The 14,628-nt window shown below is 38.6% G+C and overlaps 1 protein-coding gene across 2 annotated transcripts in view; it reads left to right on the top strand.

Moving 5' to 3' along the window:
- Positions 1-14,628, top strand: part of Kdm2a (lysine (K)-specific demethylase 2A) — an 82,578-nt gene that overhangs the window by 29,093 nt on the left and 38,857 nt on the right. For both annotated transcript variants that reach the window (NM_001001984.2, XM_006531722.4), the window contains exons 3-6: positions 6,715-6,853; positions 7,574-7,652; positions 8,045-8,091; positions 12,703-12,881. In NM_001001984.2, the coding sequence (NP_001001984.2) occupies positions 6,715-6,853; positions 7,574-7,652; positions 8,045-8,091; positions 12,703-12,881 (444 nt within the window). The remainder of the gene's footprint in view (positions 1-6,714; positions 6,854-7,573; positions 7,653-8,044; positions 8,092-12,702; positions 12,882-14,628) is intronic.

Below are 14,628 nucleotides of genomic sequence, written 5' to 3'. Positions count from 1 at the left end.
TTGTGACAAAATTAGCATTTTGTGGTATGAAGACTGATAGAAATTGAAATCTTAACATCCATAAATACAAGATATGTTCTTTAATTTGTATGATGTCTGTGTTGCTTGTCTTGTACAGTGGCAAGGTTGTATTTTGATAGATATTACACAGACAGTGAAATGTAAAATTTTTCATACTTGTGTCTCCTTCCCTTGCCACTGACTTTTTCAAATTAATCAACCTTATTTGCTGTATTGCTGGAAATGGAACCCAGGGTTTTGTGCATAGTAGGCAAGGTGGTATACTACTGAGTCATACCTTCAGACCCTAAGTTGTTACTTGGTGTTGTTTTGTTTTGTTTTGTTTTGTTTGTGAAACTTATTGTTCTAAATTTTTTCAGTTTATTTTTATTACAATTATGGCTGTTAGGCTTTTATGTGTGTCTGTATATTGCTCATACATGGTGCCTCAGGAGGCCAGAACAGGGTGTGAGATCCTCTATAACTGGAGTTATACAGACAGTTGTTAGCTGCCATCATGTAGGTGCTAGGATTTAAGCCCAGGTCCTATGGACCCCAGCTTCTGACTTTGAAATCTTTCTTTTTTAGCCTTCCAAATGCTGGGACAACAGGCATGTTCAATAATGGAGCAGGAAGTACAGTTTCCCCATTCTGTTATCCTTAGTAAGATTCTTCTATTCCTTTGGTACATTTGTTAGAATTGATGGGCTAAAAAGGATAGTGTGTGTGTGTGTGTGTGTGTGTGTGTGTGTGTGTGTGTGTGTGTGTGCGTGTGTGTTCCAGTTTATGTGAGTTTCTATGTTTCTGTGTAGAAGTCAGAAGTTTCCCTTGGTTGTTGCTCTTCAGGGGCCATCCATTTTTATATTTGAGACAAGAGTTCCTCACTGGCTAGAACTAACTCACTGGTTGGGTAAATAGCTCCAGGGTCTACCTATCCATAGTTCTGAGATTACAAATTTATACTACTATGCCTATCTTTCTTCTGTGTTCTTGATTTCAGTTCTAGTGTTTGTACAGCTGAACTATCTCCCCAACCCTGATAACAAGTTACTAACTAAAGTTCACAGCAAGTATTTACTCTATTGCAGAGTTCTATGGCTTTTTTTAAAAAATTATTTTATGTATATGAGTACACTGTAGCTGTCTTCAGACACACCAGAAGAGGGCATCAGATCCCATTACAGATGGTTGTGAACCACCATGTGGTTGCTGGGAATTGAACTCAGAACCTCTGGAAGAGCAGTCAGCACTCTTAACCCCTGAGCCATCTTTCCAGCCTTGAGTTCTATAGCTTTTGACCAATTTATTTACTATAGTACTATACAGAGATACAGAGTTGTTTTACTCCTTAAGAGTCTGCTGTGCTCATATAAAGTTCCCTTTTACTCTCTAGCAGCTATTGCTCTCTCTCTCTCTCTCTCTCTCTCTCTCTCTCTCTCTCTCTGTCTCTGTCTCTGTGTGTATGTGTCTGTGTGTGTGTGTGTCTGTGTCTGTGTCTGTGTCCGTGTCCATGTGTCCGTGTCTCCTAAGATAGACTGTTGTTGAGCTCTCTGGGTATCAGCTATGTAGATTCAACTGCTGAAGATAGGGTTTTTTTTTGTTTTGTTTTTTAAGATTTATTTATTTACTATTAAATGTAAGTACATTGTAGCTGTCTTCAGACCCATCAGAAGAGGGCATCAGATCTCATTACAGATGGTTGAGAGCCACCATGTGATTGCTAGGATTTGAACTCACCTTTGGTAGAGCTGTCAGTGCTCTTACCCACTGAGCCATCTCTCTAGCCCCTGAAGATAGGTTTTGCCATTTACCGTGTGCAATTTCTGTTTGTTTCAGTTTTCTTGATGTGGGCCTGCATGTTTCTGCCAAGAGATCAAGAGATACACAACTTGAGCCGTTGTTTAAATGTTGCTTTAAGAAAAGAAAAAGTGTGGTCTTGATATGTATATGTGACTGGCGTTGTATTCACCGTATAGCCTAGGCTGCCCTGATACTCGATATATTCTACCTGTGAAAGGCTGGGGGTTGATTGTACACATGTTCTGCTGTGCCTGGCCCTTAAATGTTCCTTTGACCCAAGATATTCTGTAAATTCATGTTAAGAACAGTAATCCTAATGCCAGCTCCAAAGTGGCAGGAAATACTAAGGAAATGCTCACTGAGAGAACAGCAGGGTGATTGGCTTCTTCAGTGCCTTAGTTTCCAGGCTGTGGATTATAGGCTGTGTGCGACTTTGCTTAGGTTATAGATTAGGAAGATTAGTATGTGGTATTGAAATGTACTTTCATCGCTGACTTTTTTTTCCTAAGCCGTGCTTGGGGTGGAACCCAGGGCCATGTTGAGAAGTGTGCAGAACATAGTGATACATGGATAGATTTAGTTGTAATAAAAGTTTCCAGGAATATACCATTTCCTGGTTTGTTTTTGTTTATTTTATGTGTATGGGTATTTTGCCTGCATGTATGTCTCTCTACTACTATGTGTTTGCCTGATGTCCAAATAGTCCAGAAGAGGGCATCAGATCCACTGGAACTAGAGCAATAGGTGGCTGTGAGCTACTGTGTGGGTCCTGAAAATCAAACCCAGATCCTCTGACAGAGTAAATCTCCAGTTCCCTGATTAAATTTTTGCTGTTGCAAATTATAATCGGTACTTTTCTCTTGCTGTGATAAAGTGTAGTTTTGAAGGCATTATATTTATTTGGTCTTATGGTTTCAGAGAGTTAAGAGTCATCATGGCTGGGAAATGTAGCAGTAGGTAGGCATGATGAATGGGGCATTAGATGAGGCTTACAGCTTAAACCACAATCAGGAAGCAGACAGAAGAAAGTAGAAACGGTATTAGTCTTTTAAACTCTTAAAGCCCTGGCTGGGCAGTGGTGGAATATGCCTTTAATCCCAGCACATAGGAGGAGGAGGAGGTGAAATCTTCTGCGTTGGAGTCCACCATTCTATAGAGTTAAGTCCCAGGAGAGCCAGGGCTTGTTATACAAAGAAATCCCGGAGAGAGAGGGGTGTTTGAATCTTTTAATTTTTGTTAGGCATATTTCTTCTCTTTAAGCAACTCTAATACTTGAAGCAGGGGCTTTTCCTAACACCTTATCAGCATGATCATTTCTTACTAAATTGTAGTTAGTAGGTATTATAATTGGATAAATAAGGATCTTAAAGAAGGTAAGGTTTCCACTTAGAAATACTAGAGGCTTTCTTGGGGAACGAGAAATATCTTACCTACTATTTAAAGAGAAGATAATGTAGGACTTGTCTCTCTAGACAAGCGATTAGAAGTATAGTACAACATTGGTTCATTTTCAGAGCCACAGTTGCTAATATATTTGAATATTGGGAATTTGTTGTTATGTAGATAGGGTTTCATGTAGCCTAGACTAGCCCTGAACTCTGTAGTCAAAGATGAATCATGATCCCCTGCCTCTACCTCCCAAGATCTGGAGTTACAGGCATGTGCCACCAAACTTGATTTTATTTGGTGCTGAGGACGGAACCAATGTTTTATGCATGCTAGGCAAACACTGTCCTAATTGCACCATATCTCCCTATATGGTTTCCTTACATTTTCTCCCTCATTTAATCCTAATACAACCCAGTTTCATAATCTCCTTTTATCATCATTATTAAGTAGCTTAACAACAGTAAGAGAATGAACACAGGATTTTAGGATTCAACCCCTGAAGGAAACTTTATTTTAAAGACAAAACAAAACTTTTTAAAGTTATTGGTACATTCAGAAACAAAGCCATAGTTTTTCTGTTCTAACTTTAGTTAGTATAAATGAGGTTAACACGTGCTTACAAGGAAAATGAACTTGGCTAGAACCTGATGTAGAGGTGGGAGGGGCAAGAGCATGTGTTTGTTGGAAATGTAACTTTAAATGCCAACTCTTTTTCTTTTTTCTTTTCTTTTTTTTTTTTTTTTTTTTTTTGAGACAGGGTTTCTCTGTGTAGCCCTGGCTCACCTGGAACTAGCTCTGTAGACCAGGCTGGCCTCAAACTCAATAGAGATCTGCTTGCCTCTGCCTCCCGAGTGCTAGGATTACAGGAGTGTGCCATCACTGCCCAGCTTAAATGCCAACTCTTCATCTTCATTTCCTTTTAAGGCTTCTTCTGGACGTGAACTTTCACAAATCTCAAGTTTTTACAGTTTTGTTTTGTTTTAGTCAGAGTCTCTCTACATAGCCCTGGCTGTCCTGGAACTCCTAAACAAAGCTGGTCTTTAAGGCAGAGATATCTCTGCCTTAAAGGTGTGCACCACTATACCCAATGGTTTTTGTTCTCTCCTTTTAAGAAAGCCTTATTTATTTATTTATTTATTTATTTATTTTTATTGTCTCCTTGTTTAAATTACTTTGATAGATTTTTTTCATACTGTCAGTATCTACTGCAGAGATTGATTTAATTTGTTCCAGGCCGACTTGACCAAACTTTAATAAAACATATGCAATATTGGCAGAGACAGGAAAGAACATCTTGAGTTTGAGGCCAGCTAGGCCTATATAGGAAGAACCTGTCTCAAAAAAACAAAAACTCAACAGAGGTAAAGACAAGTATAGCCTTTTCCAGCTGTGCTAATCCAGCATCCCTTTCTTGTCAGACGTTAAAGCAATTCAGTTTAAATCAAACGTGGCTTTCATTGCTTAGTTCAAGTTTTTTATTATTTTGGTAGCAAAAAAGTATCAAGTCAACATAATGACCAAGAGTCTCAATATTTTTGTAATGATAGAGGATGTTCCCATTAAAATCATGAAATGTAATGAAACAATCAAGTTTTGTAAACAGTTTACTATTTTTGAGAAAGAGTGTGTATGCAAGTATGTATACACATATGTACACATATATACATGCATATATAATATGTGTATATATACATGTATATACACACACATACATAAACATACTAAAAATTCCAGTAGTTGAGGGGAAGAAAACATTTGCAGCCAAGTAACAATCTGTTGCACACAGTCCTTGGAACCTAACAGATAATTGTTAATGTTGTACTGAATGAATGAGCATGTTCTCCTACTTAATGTGTAGCCTTTGGTAATTACTGCTAACTGTAATACCATAATTCTACATGCTTGTCTTCTTGTACTCGCTAGCCATCTTCTTCAACAATGGGACAGGGCCTGTTTGTCTGTGTGTAAGCACTAATACTAATTCTAGAATTTCATTATTCTTGAAAGAGACCCATACTATTAAAAGTCACTTGACCTAACTGACCTTTGACAACGAATCTGCTGAATGGATTTACCAATATTACCCATTTCGTATGAATGAAATCATATCTGGATTCTTTTACTTAGCTTTAGGTTTTCACATTGTGACGCATATCATTTGTTGCTAAGTAGTAATAGTTGATGTATAGAGATAGATTTTTCCATACTTGTACTACATTGACAGTCATGATGATGACATCTGTCTTGGTCTATCATATCTCTCCAGCCCGGGTTTGGTTTTCATATATCTATTGATGAATGATACTGAATATCTTTTCTTGAGAAATGGTTCTATTTGTATATTGTATTTGGAGACACATTTTTAAAGCTGTATTGATGGCCTTCTAGTTAGTATTTTGTTTAGCCTTCTTGATAAGAAAAATAGAGTTGGTCTATTAATTTAAGTGCTTAATTTAGGCTATTTTTATAAAGGGATTTTATTTTTAATTATATATGAGCATAGGTTTCTGCATGTGCCTCTAGAATAGGGTATTGGATCTCCTGGAGCTTGCTCTTTAAATGCTGAGCCATCTCTTCCGCCTCTAATTTAGGCTACTATTAAGATTGTTTTATAAATTTAAGTTTCTTCTCCAGGCAGTGGTAGCCCACACCTTTAATCCCAGCACTTGGGAGGCAGAGGCAGGCAGATTTCTGAGTTCAAGGCCAGCCTCACCTACAGAGTGAGTTCCAGGACAGCCAGGGCTACACAGAGAAACCCTGTCTCAAAAAACCAAAAAAAAAAAAAAAAAAAAAAAATCTTCTCAATGAAAAATTTTGTCTTTATATTTGAATGTCTCTTTAATATAATATATTCATTTTAAACATATTTTTATATTTAATCATATGATAGTGTGTGTATCTGTGTATGCTTTTGTGCATATGTGAGTGCTATTCTGCAATGACAGATGGTGGCATCAGATCCTTTGGAGCTAGAATTACAGGTAATTGTGAGCTGTCAAACATGGGTACTGGAAACTGAAAGAGTAGTATGCAACTATTAAGCACTGAGCTAATTTTCCAGCCCTGATTTAAGTGTTTTTAAATGTCCTTATACTGAGGAGCTATGATAGGTATTTAGTAGGTTTGAGTTGGTTTTTTACTGTGAATTTATATCTCTAGACTTAAAGAGGTAGCAGAAATCAAATTCAGCTGAGTTTTAGGCCACTGTGATCTTAAGAATTACAGACAAACAGGGCTACACAAAGAAATCCTATCTTAAAAACAAACAAAACAAAACAGAAACAAACAAAAAAAAAACCCTATAAACTTCACAGGTTGGAAGCCCAGTGGTTTATTACAACTTTGTTTTATTTTGTGCATTTTGAGACTATCAGCCAATCTGAGCTTAGAGAAAGGAACGTGAATGCTTTGGACTAGCAGCTCAGACTGGAAGTCACATTCTCTACGAGGGGAGCACTGACTGCTTGGTAGAGAAAAGGAAAAGTGCATGATTTTTACCTTTGTATCCTTTTTTTTTTTTCACAGCGTGGTACCATGCGTCGTCGCTATGAAGATGATGGCATTTCAGATGATGAAATTGAAGGGAAAAGAACTTTTGACTTGGAAGAGAAGCTCCAAACCAACAAATATAATGCCAATTTTGTTACTTTTATGGAGGGAAAAGGTCAGTATCATTTTGATTCAGACCCTGAACTCCTTGATGTAAGAGTCATCAACTTGAGATTTTAGCAACTGTGCAACGTTAAAATATCACCTGTTGATGTTAATTTTACTCATAATGCTCATTCTCTGCCAGATTTGAAGTAATCTTTTATTAGAACAAGAAGGTTACTGGGAAAAACACCTTTTTCTGAATTCTTGGCTTGAGTTTAACTAAAAATGGCACAGGTATGATGGCACATGCCTGTAGTCATTGCACTTTGGAGATAGAAACAGAAGGATCAGGAATGGTCTATGTATAAGTTATAATGTATGTATAAGTAATGGTAAGTTAAGGCCAGACTCTGCTACATGAAACTTTGGATAGAAGGAGAGGGAGAAAGATATCAAAACAAAAAAGTACAATGAAATTTCTTTTATGATGTTGGATTCCTTATGTGTTATGTAGCCTTGACCCTTAGGAAACTGTGGAAAAATTGGACATATAATGTTCAAACTATTTTAGCCATTAAGAGACATAATTTCTAGTTAGAATGTATGAAGTGACTCATTAACACAACTACCTACAAGCCCTGATTTTTCAGTATACTTTCCATATTTAATAAGAGATGTAAAATATTGTATGCACAGAGTAACAAACACTATAAATACCTTTTTACTTAAAATTTCCTTCATAGTTTTTTTCAATGATTCTTCTCTTTCTAATTTTTCCCCATGGTTTCAGATTTTAATGTAGAGTATATCCAGCGGGGTGGCTTGAGAGACCCTCTCATTTTCAAGAATTCTGATGGACTTGGAATAAAGTAAGTGCTCTCTGGTCCTAAGCCTGAGATGGTTGTAAAATGGCTTTTACACCCGGGAATTCGGACAGTGGCAAATTTGAGACCCCAGAGCAGTAGGAAATTGAGGATAATTTCCCAGTTACTTTGTGAAGTATGACTCTTGTCTCACTGGTGATTCATATACCTAGAAATAAAAACTGTAGATGAACTTAAAAACCAGTTAAGTCTCTTGAGTCTATCAGTCTGATAGAATTGCTGCTAACATTGTGGGATTTCTTCCTATAAAAATGTGTAATCATTTATATTTTAAAAGTATTTAAACTTAATGGTGTTTCTGGAAAGTGCTTCATACTTTCCAGATCCACACTGACTGGAGAAGAAGTGCTTCTTATTTACTGGTGTTTATTTCACAGGATGCCGGATCCAGACTTCACAGTGAATGATGTCAAAATGTGTGTGGGTAAGTAACAAACTTTTGGCCTGCCTCTTCATCTTTGAGGGTTAGGAACCTTAAAATATATGTTTTATTAGAAAGAATTGTTTAATTAGCAGCTCAGAATTTTCCTTAAAGGACATTTAAAAAGAAAACAGCTGGGCATGGTGGTGCACACCTTTAATCCCAGCACTTGGGAGGCAGAGGCAGGTGGATCTCTGAGTTCGAGGCCAGCCTGGTCTACAGAGTGAGTGCCAGGACAGCCAGGGGTACACAGAGAAACCCTGTCTGGAAAAAACAAACAAACAAAAAACAACAACAACAAAACAAAAAAAAGAAAACAACTCTATAAGGAAGAGATAGGAAGTTACTATATATGTTCAGGAGAAATTTTTCTCAAAAGCAAAAACTTTTTAAAATTTAGTTCATCGGGGCTGGTGAGATGGCTCAGTGGGTAAGAGCACCCGACTGCTCTCCCGAAGGTCCAGAGTTCAAATCCCAGCAACCACATGGTGGCTCACAACCATCCGTAACGAGATCTGACTCCCTCTTCTGGAGTGTCTGAAGACAGCTACAGTGTACTTACATATAATAAATAAATATTTTTTTAAAAAAAATTTAGTTCATTTAACTCCTAGGCATGGAAGATAACTGTTATATTCTGTGAAAATGCAGTAAAATGGTATTGAGTTGTCTGTGTTTCCAACAAACATGAGCAAAAGGAGCTCTTCTGACTCTTGCTATTCTATGGAATACAATAGTTCTATTTCTTACTTTGGAAATTAGAGTAGCACCACTTTTTGGCCACGTGGATCCCTGTTAAACTGCTGGATAATCTTGCTCTATCTTGAGAGGTGAAAGTCACTGACAGTCTTAATTCTCTGATGCCAGTATTACTCATGCCCTAACGCTCGTGTTACCTTCTAAGCACCTAGATACATGCATTTCTTGGTAACTAGCACAACTTGTGAATTATGTGATCAGTAAATCTATTGAGTTATCAAAATCCTTACCTGTCCTTTCAATCAGAACTCTTTTAGGAGGCTTAGATAATTTGTGAGTACTCAACATTGTAGAACTTCACTTAACAGGCTGGAAAGAGGTGGCTTAGCAGTTAAGAACATTGACTACTCATCCAGAGGACCTGGGTTCAATTCTCAGCACTCATGTGTCAGCTCAAAACTATCTGTAACTCTTGTTCCAGAGGGTACAACACCCTCACACAGACATACATGCAGTCAAAACAGCAATGTACATAAAATAAAAATAAATACATTATTTTTTTTTAAAGTTCACTTATCACTTATTTTTGTTGTTGTTTCTAGACAGAGAGGTTCAATTAGGTATATTAAGCTAATCTCAAACTCATTGTGTAACTAAGGGTGACCTTAGACTAATTACCTTTCTGTCCCCACCTTTTGGGTGCTTTAGTTACAGGCATTTGTCACCATACCAAGCTTATGTGGGCTGGGATCATATCCAGGGCTTTGTCTATGCTAGGTAACTATTCTTTCAGCAACTGGTTTATTTCTTCATCTTCTCAGTTCTTTCTTAGTCAGCCTTCAGGAAAGTAATTTCCTAGATCCATAGGCAGTAGACAGCCAGAGCTTTCTGTTTGGTTATTTCATTTTTTTCCATGAGACAGGGTTTTTCTATGTAGCCCTGGCTGCTGTCCTGGAACTCTCTCTGTAGACCAGATCTGGCTCAAACGCAAGAGATCTACATATATTTTCCTACTCAGTGTTGAGATTAAAGTTGTAGGCTACCATCATACCTAGCAGACTTATTTTTTAGTGATATATGTGTGTGTGTTTATGGTTTCCATGAATACATGTGCTCACAGAGTAAGAAGGGTTCGATCCTCTGGAGTTACAAGTAGTTGTGAGCTACCTAACATGGGTGCTGAAAGTAGAACTTGGGTCTCTGAAAGAATAGCCCCTGATCTTTACTGCTGAAACTCTCTCTAGCTCCCATCTTAGATATTCTTATGGTTGTGGTTCACCAATGACCTCCACGAGAGTCATCTGTGATAACTTTAAAGTACATACTCATAAGAGAGGATTCTGGGAAGATGATGAGAGCATTCTCCATCTACTTGATTATTGCCCTGACAGAGTCTATCTGATATAACTGTTGTGGAATTCTGGTGAAGGCATGCAACTTCCAGGGAAAGATTCAGACAATAAAGTTAATTTCAGGTTTTACTATAGTAATAACCACTTTTCTACATCCTCCAGCCCTCACCAACTGGAACCCAAGAAACAGATGTGCATGTTTTTTCAAAAGCATGACACATAACTTTAAGGAGCCAGGATGGGTCTTGTCATTTAAATAGTTGACACTTATACTGTGATTACAGACTTCTACTTCTAACAAAATGTATAGACATAAGAGTAAGGGGCAAGCCGGGCGTGGTGGCGCACGCCTTTAATCCCAGCACTCGGGAGGCAGAGGCAGGTGGATCTCTGAGTTCGAGGCCAGCCTGGTCTACAAAGTGAGTTCCAGGACAGCCAGGGCTATACAGAGAAACCCTGTCTCGAAAAACCAAAAAAAAAAAAAAAAAAAAAAGTAGGAGGCTGTTTTATACCATCTCTATGCTGTTACAATGCCCTTATATCTGACCCCAATGACTTCTATAGGACTTAAAGGCTGCCAAAAGGCAGATGTGGTGGCACATAATAGAGAAACCTTATCTCAAAAAACAAATACAAAGGGCTGGTAGATGCTTGGTGGCTGTGGTGGCTGTATACACCTTTAATCCTAGCACTCCAGAGGCAGAAGAAGTTGGATCTCTTGAGTTTTTTGAGGATAGCCTAGTCTATAGAGTGAGTTCACGTATAGGGCTACATAGAGAAACCCTGTCTCGAACCCCCCTTAGCGCCCTCCCAAAAAAACCAACCAACCAACCAAACAAACAAACAAAAAAACCCTAAAATAGCATAATGGCACAATGACATATTCAGAGAATGCCCACACAGAGAAAAAAAATAAGGTTAAAAAGAAGCAGTCTTAAATATACAATCCAAGTGTGGTTTGCACTCATAAAAAAATCTCAGGGGGCTGGTGAGATGGCTCAGTGGGTAAGAGCACCCGACTGCTCTTCCAAAGGTTCAGAGTTCAAATCCCAGCAACCACATGGTGGCTCACAACCATCCTTAACAAGATCTGACTCCCTCTTCTGGATTGGTCTGAAGACAGCTACAGTGTACTTACATATAATAAATAAATGAATCTTTAAAAAAAAAAAATCTCAGCATTTGAGAGGCAAGATGAACATGAGTTCCAGGCACCCTGGGCCATGTGACTCTATAGCAACCCTAAACAGACATGTGATGACAAGAAGGGTAGTATCAAGCAGACTAATATATATTTTGGGAATAATAGTAGAAAGAGAGGAAAGGAGCAAGTAGGAAAAATCATAATAGCGGTAACTAGATGGACAGTTAGTTCTCTGGGATGATGGCTCAGTGTGTAAAAGTACTTGCCAAAAAACCTGACAACCTGACCCTAATTGTACAGCTATCACCACTATCTACTACTAGAATTTATCACCCCAAAAAAGTCTGTTAAGCAGTCATTTCTCATTCTCTCTTCCCTGTAGCCCCTGGCAACCACGGATCTTATGTTTTCTAGATAAGGATTTATCTAATCAGTGTTTCACATACCTAGAATTATATAATAGTAGCCTTTCATCTGTGAGTTCTCGCACATGGCATACTTTCCATGTTTGTTTGTGTGATTTCATTCTTTTTAACCTTTTAGCATATAGTCTTTTTTCCTTCTGCTACCTGATGTGCTTATAGTAAGGTTTAGTCTTACACGTTGGACAGCACTTGCTCATTCTCTCTTATCAGGATCTCACTGTGTATCATAGGCTTGGAACTATGTAGAGCAGTTTGCTTTAAATATATAGAGATGCTCCTGCTACTGAGTGCTGGGATTAAAGGTATGCACCAGCACACTCAGCATACTGTGTTTTGTTGTTGTTATGCTTGAGGAAGACTGATACTGTGTTTACATAGTAACTTTATCAGACTGTAATATGGACTAAATGTAAAGAAGTTTTATATTAAAAATTATTGACAGGACTGGAGAAACCAACTGAAAATAGAGAAGTTTAAACTGGTACCCACTAACTCACATTTCTTTTTTTGTTGTTGTTAGGGGTAGGGGGAGGTTCAAGACAAGATTTCTCTGTGTAACAGATGCATGGCTGTTGTGGAACTTCCTTTGTAGACCAGGCTGGCCTCAAAGCCCCAGAGATCCACCTGCCTCTGCCTGCCAAGTGCTGGGATTAAAGGCATGTACACATGCACAACCCTTAATTCATACTCTTGAAACAGTCTTTAAACCGTCACTGAAACAGTATATATCTCAGTAAGTCTTTTGTCTTGCAAGTTACCTGGTCCCTGTTGCTTCATGTTTGAAATAAATACTGACAGTGATCATGTCAGATTGTAGGGTTAAGTGAGGTATTGAAGAAGAGAACCAGTACTTGATAGTGTAGTAACATGATGAGTATTGTTATTCTCTGATGTGGTTATGATTATCCTTCTCAAGTAATTTCCTTCTGTATTACTGATTATCTTAACACAGGATGCCTTGTTAGTAACTATGGCTTAAACTTCTTTCATGTAGGGAGTCGTCGGATGGTGGATGTCATGGATGTGAACACACAGAAGGGGATTGAAATGACCATGGCACAATGGACACGATACTATGAGACTCCAGAGGAAGAGCGAGAAAAACTCTATAATGTTATCAGCCTAGAGTTTAGCCACACCAGGCTTGAGAATATGGTGCAGCGGCCTTCCACGGTTAGTCTTTTTCCCACATTCTCATTTATCTTTTTTTTCTCTCTTGTTCTCTCTCTCTCTCTTCCTTCTTCCCTCCCTCTCTCTCTTCCTTCCTTAAAGCTTATTGATTTGTGTGTATGTGCTTCACATCATGAATCCCTGTCTTGCTCACCTCCCCATCTCCTCATAACTGCCCTTCACCCTTGCAACTTCCTTCTTCCTTTCTAAAATAAAAAACAAACAAAATAAAACATAGAAAATATCTCATTGTGGAAGCTGTAGTATGTCACAGTCACAGTTTGTTCTACAGTATGTCCCTCTGTCCACACATCTTCACTTACAAATGTTTATTGCAGCAAGTCATTGGTCTGTTTCAAGATCTCTGGCTTCTGTGACACCATCAATATTGGATCCTCACCAAGACTTTTCCCAGCTATCTTGTCTCCCTGTGTCGTAGAGATCCTGCACTATTAATCAGTAGGACTGGCCTTTTCATGAATCCTAATTGTTAGCAGATGATAAAAATTTAAGATTTTGGGCCACCTCAGAGCCCTGAATCTGGTCTTGGGTGGTAGCTGAGTTTGTCAGTGTGCAGGCTTCCTCTGTCTAGCATGGTTCCAGCTAGGCCACCCAATGCTGCCATCAGCAGGAAGCAGGGTCAGCTTTCCTGCTCTCATGCCCTTTGACTGCTCTACCGAACCTCCCAAATGCTGCAGCCTGGAAGAGGCTGGACTCGCTCTCCCACTCATATTCTCAGGGCTGGCTCTCCTGTGTCTTTGCCAGTGAGGAAGCAGGGCTAGTCCTTGATCTCAAGCTCTTGGGTTCAACTCTCCCAATTACTGACTACTGTAGGTGAGCACGGGCATTGATGAGGTGCAGCGCCTGATCTCGGGCAAGGGGCATGGCCAACTCTCCTGACTGCTGTGGGCGGTCGGGGCAGGGAGCCACATTTGCATTTTCAATAGAAGATCATTATACTGGAAGAATTTTTATAGCTCTATACATGCCAAAATTAAGCTAAATGTGGGGAAAAGTATTGGATAACAGTAACTTTCATTTTTAGAAGAATTCATTTTTCAAAATCATTTAATTTTCACCAAGAACTTAATTGGGAACTTGGTCTTTCAGTGATAGATAAGAATCTTAAAGTGTTACTGGGAAACTGGCTTAAAGAATTTCTATGCTATAGGTTTATGTTTGCTAAGAAACTTAATTGGGTTAGGTTTGGGAATGTGTGCCATGTTTGGTGGCATAAGCTTTAATCCCAGCACACAGGGGACAGAAGTAGGGGAGTCTCTCTTGAGTTTGGGGCCAGCATGGGCTGCATAGCCAGTTCCAAGACAGCCTGCTGTATAAGAGAGACCCAGTGTAAAAAATAAAGAACAAAAATTAAGGGAAATTTTGTTTAGTGCAGGTGAATTTTGCACCCCCAATCCATCAACTTCATTCACTAGGTGAGAATTTTATGTAACATATTGTAGGATTTAGTAGGTAAAACTATGAGTTACTACTATGAGTTGGTTTCATTAGTTTTTGATACCATACTATCCTAAAGTTAATTTTCATTTTATCTATCTTTGGGTAAAGTGCTGGCTATCTAGTCTATTGTGAAAGCTATTCAGGAAGTGGAGTTGGCTTCACTTTTGAAATACACCTATATATTTTTGAGTCTCTCCTCCCTTAATTCCTGACTGTGAACTCAAGCCAGGTATGGTGGTTTCAGCTACATGGAAGTCAAAAAAGAAGGTCTTAATTAGACCCTTTGCTT

Source organism: Mus musculus, chromosome 19 (assembly GCF_000001635.26).
Source record: "Mus musculus strain C57BL/6J chromosome 19, GRCm38.p6 C57BL/6J".
Classification (NCBI taxonomy): Eukaryota; Metazoa; Chordata; class Mammalia; order Rodentia; family Muridae; genus Mus; species Mus musculus.
The sequence above is the reverse complement of the archived record's forward strand: the minus strand, read 5'-3'. Positions and strand labels throughout refer to the sequence as shown.